The 6,061-nt window shown below is 37.8% G+C and overlaps 1 protein-coding gene across 1 annotated transcript; it reads left to right on the forward strand.

Moving 5' to 3' along the window:
* The first annotated feature begins 884 nt into the window (after positions 1-884).
* Positions 885-3,933, forward strand: LOC111408130. The gene is made up of 2 exons (XM_023037933.1): positions 885-2,113; positions 2,480-3,933. Exons 1-2 carry the CDS (start codon positions 1,785-1,787, stop codon positions 3,774-3,776), a joined length of 1,626 nt encoding a protein of 541 aa, XP_022893701.1. The 5' UTR covers positions 885-1,784; the 3' UTR covers positions 3,777-3,933.
* The last annotated feature ends 2,128 nt before the right edge of the window (positions 3,934-6,061 follow it).

A 6,061-nucleotide genomic window follows, 5' to 3' on the forward strand; every position in this document is an offset into this window, starting at 1 on the left:
TGTTATGCTTGTTCACAAGTCAGAGACAAGAACCAATGCAACGACAACGTTTATTGTTTAATAGTAACATTATTTTGAGCTTAACATGCCTTCATGAAAAAAAAAAAAGAAGATTAATGGAAGCAAATAAAGATCAATTTTAGAAAGAAGGTGATATAGGTTGAGCTGGTCGCCCAAATGCATCATTACAATTAAAAAAAAAAAGAAAAAAAGTAATAACAATACACGAAGATCATTTATTTTAATGATGTTAATGTGGGAGTTTGAGATATTTTAAACAAATTTAGAAGATGATTATTTTTCAATTGAGACTTGTGTATTATTGGTTTCTGATGAACAAAGTACATTTATTGCAATTAATGTGTCGTTAAGTAGTCTGACAATTTTATAGTGTGCGACGATTTACATCAACGAGAATTTCTATTTCATTATAAAAAGAAAATTTTTTGTAATTACATATTATTTCAGCCAAATGTCTTTATTACATAAGTAAAACTGTATCTATCGTAACACACTCAGGTCACAGCTAATTCAGACAAAAACTACTTTAAATTTTGAACAAAATTAACTAAAATAAGTTGCCTTCTTGCGCATATCATTTTGATCTCATCCTTTGTTTCTTACTCGCTGGCTTTATTCTTGAATCCTAGACAAGTGGTACATTTAAACCTAATTTATCATCCAAATTGTTGAGACGTGTAAAGAAATTACTCTTTTAAGTAGTGTCAAATGAGCAAATCATTGGCCAAGAAGAAAATGTCTTCTATTGAATTGATGCATTTCGCCGTCCTCGTAAGCATAATAGTCAAGAACCTCTATGGTAGCTATGTTCTTTGCTAAGTTTTTGGTATTTGCCTTTCAGAAATGTCCAATTCTCTTGAATAACACTACCCGTTGTTTGACCAGGAGGAAGGTTGTGTATCGTCTATTCTAAGGGTGGCAAAAAGATCGAGTAGTTCATCGGCTCGTCTCAATATGACTCCTGGACAGCTCAACGAGCCCTAGCTTGGATCGAGCAGGGGGTTCGCTTGATGAGCCGAGCTCGCGAACGGCTCTTGGTCCGTGCCCACAAGCCTAAAGTTCATGAGCTAGTCTTGTGGGCTCGTAAAAAATGTGACAAAAAAGTCAAAAAAATTTAAATTAAAAAAAAAAAAATTCTTAAGATTGTGGGCTCAGCTTGTGAGCTCACGAGCTCGTGGGCCGAGCCTTGAGCAAGAGCTCGGGCTCGGCATGGGTAGATGTCGGCTCGGCCCCATTGCCACCACTAGTCTATTCCATAATCCCATATTTTTTAAATTCGTACAAGTGCACGGTTCTTTGATAGGCATGTTCAAACACAAGCACTTCTACTTCCGTTAGACCTTTCTTTGAGCTCGGGAAAAGAACTTCACCGTTCATGCTCTTCCTACTCCACTTTTGACGCTTGGTTACTACTTGCATCTTCGAATGTGTTTCCCTACTTTCTTCAATTAAAATTCTAAATTCTTATGGACTAAATCTGTTTATTTCATGAAAGACTAGAATGAAGCTGGTCGTTACTTTATTTTACCTGATAGATGACCAATATAATACAAATACTAAGAGAATAATCCATTTGTGCCTTTTTTGTACGTATACTACCAAGTGAATAAACCGATGTCTTTTAACTGTCTTGTAAATTTCACGACCAGCTGTTTGCAGTGTGCATGCTAGACAGTAGACACCCTACAAAAATGTTTGTTTCTAGTGCCAAACGCCAACAAAAATTCCCCTTTCTACAATAATCGAATACTCTAAGTGCGTAAATGGGAGAAAGAAGTCCTCAGATTCAAGAAAATATGGAAGAACATGAAGAAGTCATGGCAACACCAGATGTTCATAGAGTGGCTATGGAAATCAAGAGGGCTGAAGAGAATTACCAAAAATATGCGGCGAATCTTGAAGAGAAACCGAGCAAGGGTGAAGTTCTGTGTTGGTATCTGTATGGACTGTGTTCGTATTTTGTTCATACTGTTCTGATTCCGATTGTGTTCCCCCTGATCATCAGCCAAACCGTGTCCACGCCACATGAGCCTCAACAAGGTTGGTTGAAGAGCTATAGGGATTTGAATTGCAGGAAGAATGAAATGCAACTGTAAGTATATATTAATTAGCATCGAAATTAGACAAAAGATCGTTGAAGAAATAATCGTCTTTTCTTCTTAGAAATCAACAGGGTGAGGAATTTTAACTCAATATAATCTCTAGACCATAAAAAAAGTTTAATGATCACAAAGCCTTTCTGATATTTTTGGTTTTTTATGCTTCAATGAAAAATCTTTTACATGACTTGGTTAAACATTATATAATTGATCGCATTCATTCATGAAAGAAGGCGTGTGTTCAAAATGTTTAGGTCTCTAACACCTTAATCTTTTAATGAGTTGGTTCAACATTATATAACTGAACTATCGAGCTTGCTATACCATAAAATACTGATAATATCAGTGCTAAATTACAGATATGAAGGACTAATACAACGGTCTATCAGTGTCAGTAACAAGAATTTCTCCCCATTAGAGTGGACTTCGATTTCATGGTTTACAGGACTCATTCTTTCAGCACCATTACTTGCCGTTGTCTCACTTCACCTCGATTATGACGCAAACCCGCAACTAATACCTGGGGTAGCAACAGGTCTTGGAGTCATCTTCTGCCTCCCTGCAGGATTTTTCCGAAAGTCATGGATACTACCAGTATACATAGCCATTATTGTAGCAGCTAACACTACTGGTGCAGCCTACCATGCCCGCCACCTCGGCCTAATGATCCGAGGATTCATCGGTTCGACCATAACTAACAGCCGTTTCCCTGATAGGCGAGTTTTTGGTAGTTATCTATCCCTTTACAGCACAGCAGCTGGCTGCTTGGGTGCTGCCATTATATCATCATTCACGTACCATATGCTTGGAAGGGACGATCACTTCACGGCCTTATGGGTTGTGTCGATTTTCAGTGGCCTAAAATGGGGTGTCGGATTGGTTCACATCTTCAGCACTAATAGGACTAGTTCGAGAGCCTTTTCATCATCAAACTCTGTACAAAAAGTCCATGCCTTGTCAATTTTCAAGTACCCTTATGCAGTAGGATGTCTTGCTTCGGTTTTCCTTTCATCTTTCTCAACAATGTGCATTTTTGCAGGAGGGATTCTTTATGCAATTGGCTACCTTTGCCTCGAACAACATAACATATTATTTCTATGGTTAACATATTTCCTGGTTCCTTTACTTTCCCTTCCACTGCTCCATCCATTACAGCAGATAATGAAGGCAGATGCCATGAAAATGAAGCTTCTTGGCTTCTTATTAGCAACGCTCACTTCCGGTTATGGATTCTATTTCCACAAACAAAATTGGCAGATAAAACATCTGCTTGTTTTTGCTGCTGTCCAGAGCACCGCAAGTGGTCTGCTGCATGCATTTGGAAGGCTTCTTTGGTTAGAATGTTCACCTGCCGGAAAAGAAGGAACCTTTTCAGTATGGTTTTCGTGGGTGAGAGGATTAGGCACCTGTGCCGGTTTTGCTCTTGCAACAGCTGCGCCTGGAAACATTGGAAGGTCGTTTGGCGTAGCATTTTGGGCTGGGATTACCGGGATGGTTATTTTGATCTTTGCCAATATCACTAGTCTTGAAGCAGCCAAAGCCGCCGGACTTGTGATGGAAGATAGCGAGAAAGCTTCGCAAGCGTATGGCTGGGACGATGGCATCGACATACAGGGCTCAGTTACAATAGATACACCAACTCAAGGGAAGATTTGAGTTTAAGATAGACTTTTTTTTCCTGAAGATACTGAATAAGTTGAGTTTATCTGATTATTCTTTTGTAATAATTGGGAACAATAACAGTTAATTCTGTTGCTTTTGATTATTCTGATCTGGTACTTTAAATAACTGTAAACATTCTTAGCACAATCGATGGGATATTACTCGACAGAATAATGGAAAACTATTTCATATGCATTTATAGTCTTGTCAAGTTTGACCAGGAAAGTTTGGTTCTATTTTAACTCGATTCTAAGTTTTCGAAATTGATGTATGGACAGTATAATTTTAGTTTTTGATGTAGAAAAGAATCCTGAAACCAAACAAGTTCTTGAGAAATGAATCTTTACAGCTCAAAACAACCAAATCTTGTGCACCCCATAAGTGTGGAGTTGAAATACAACCTTCAATTGATAAAAAAAATACTGACTTGAGTTCCAAATCAATAATAATAATAATGAAATCGGAATAAGCTTTGAATGAATATAAACAATTCCCTTCAATATCACAAAGATTAGCACTAAAATGGAGTGTACACACACATGGTAGCTCCACTAGAATGTACCAAGAATCCTACTCAAAGCCATGAAGAAATCACCCAGAATCACATAGAGAACAGCCGCACACACAGGCAATGAAGGAGCCACAGCAGGACGAAAACAAGGGCCGAAACAATAAGGGGAAAGCCTACCTGAACAGGCACGAAGCCAATAACCATGTCTCTGGCATTGGTTCCAGCAAGGTGAGGTAGAAGAGGTCTTACAAAAGGGACTGTAGGATTTTATAGAACAAAGAGGAAGAGAAAAACAGATTTCTGCTATGTAAAATTCATCAGTAAAAAGCACCATTACCAGCAGCTATTTCAAGTGTAACACAAGAGATTTTCAGCCATACCATTAGCCAACAACTCCTACCAACTACAGCCTTACCTAGTGGCAGAATAGCCATACATTGATAGACTTTATAATCACAAAAAAATAGACATAACATAGGCTGATTTTAATACACACAAAGACATTACAAAATGTGACAGCAAAAATGACAAACCAAAGTCAATACTCCTCCTTGACATTTTTGCTGGAAACACCAAGGCATCTCCTTAATGTTTCAAACCTCCCTTTGGATAAGGATTTAGTAAATATGTCTGCATATTGAACTTCTCCATTGCAGTGCATCAGCTTTACTTCATCATTTTCTTGTGCTTCCCTAATTGAATGATATCTTATCTTAATATGCTTTGTTCTCCCATGAAACATAGGATTTTTGACCATTGCTACTGCTGATTGGTTGTCACAATAAATGATAGTTGAATCACCTTGTTTATGCTTAAGATCTTCCAGCATTTTCCTCAGCCATAGTGCTTGATTTGTTGCTTCTGCTGCTGCTATATACTCTGCTTCTGCTGTTGATTGAGCAACAGTTTTTTGCTTCATTGAATTCCAGCACACAATGCTTGATCCCAGATAAAATACATACCCAGAGGTGCTCTTCATATCATCAAAAGATCCGGCCCAATCACTATCGGTATAACCTCTTAAAATCAGATTTTCTGTCCTCCTAAACCATATTCCCAATTTTGTAGTCCCTTTGATGTACCTCAGTACTCTTTTTGCTGCCTGAAGATGTAAATTCGTTGGCTCTTGTCTGAATCTAGAGAGGAGATTTGTAGCATACATGATATCTGATCTTGTTATGGTTAGATACATTAAACATCCTACCAAACTTCTGTACACCTTTTCATCAATTCTTATGCTTCCATCTTCTTTCATCAATTTCAGATTTTGAACCAGTGGAGTGCTAACTGGTTTGCAATTCTCCATGCAAAACTTCTTCAAGATCTCATCGGCATATCTCTGTTGACAAACGAAAATGCCTTCTTTTGATTGATTTACTTCCATTCCTAGAAAGTACTTCATTTCTCCTAGATCTATCATCTCAAATGCCTTCATCATTTCATCTTTCACTTTGTCGATTAAAGCCAGATTACTACCAGTTACTAGCAGGTCATCAACATACAAAGAAATGATGATTGTTTCTTCCTCCACTTGCTTCATATAAAGTGTTTGCTCATTAAAACTTTTGGCAAAACCAAGGCAACTCAAATGCTCGTCTATTCTGCTGTACTAGGCTCTTGGAGCCTACTTCAAGCCATATAGTGTCTTCTTTAATAGATACACCTTTTCCTCCTTTCCAGAAACTAGAAAGCCATCAGGTTGGTCAATATAAATTTCTTCATTTAAGTAGCCGTTTAAGAAAGCTGACTTTACATCAAGTTGATGAAT

Source organism: Olea europaea, chromosome 13 (genome assembly GCF_002742605.1).
Source record: "Olea europaea var. sylvestris chromosome 13, O_europaea_v1, whole genome shotgun sequence".
In the NCBI taxonomy this organism is placed as follows: Eukaryota; Viridiplantae; Streptophyta; class Magnoliopsida; order Lamiales; family Oleaceae; genus Olea; species Olea europaea.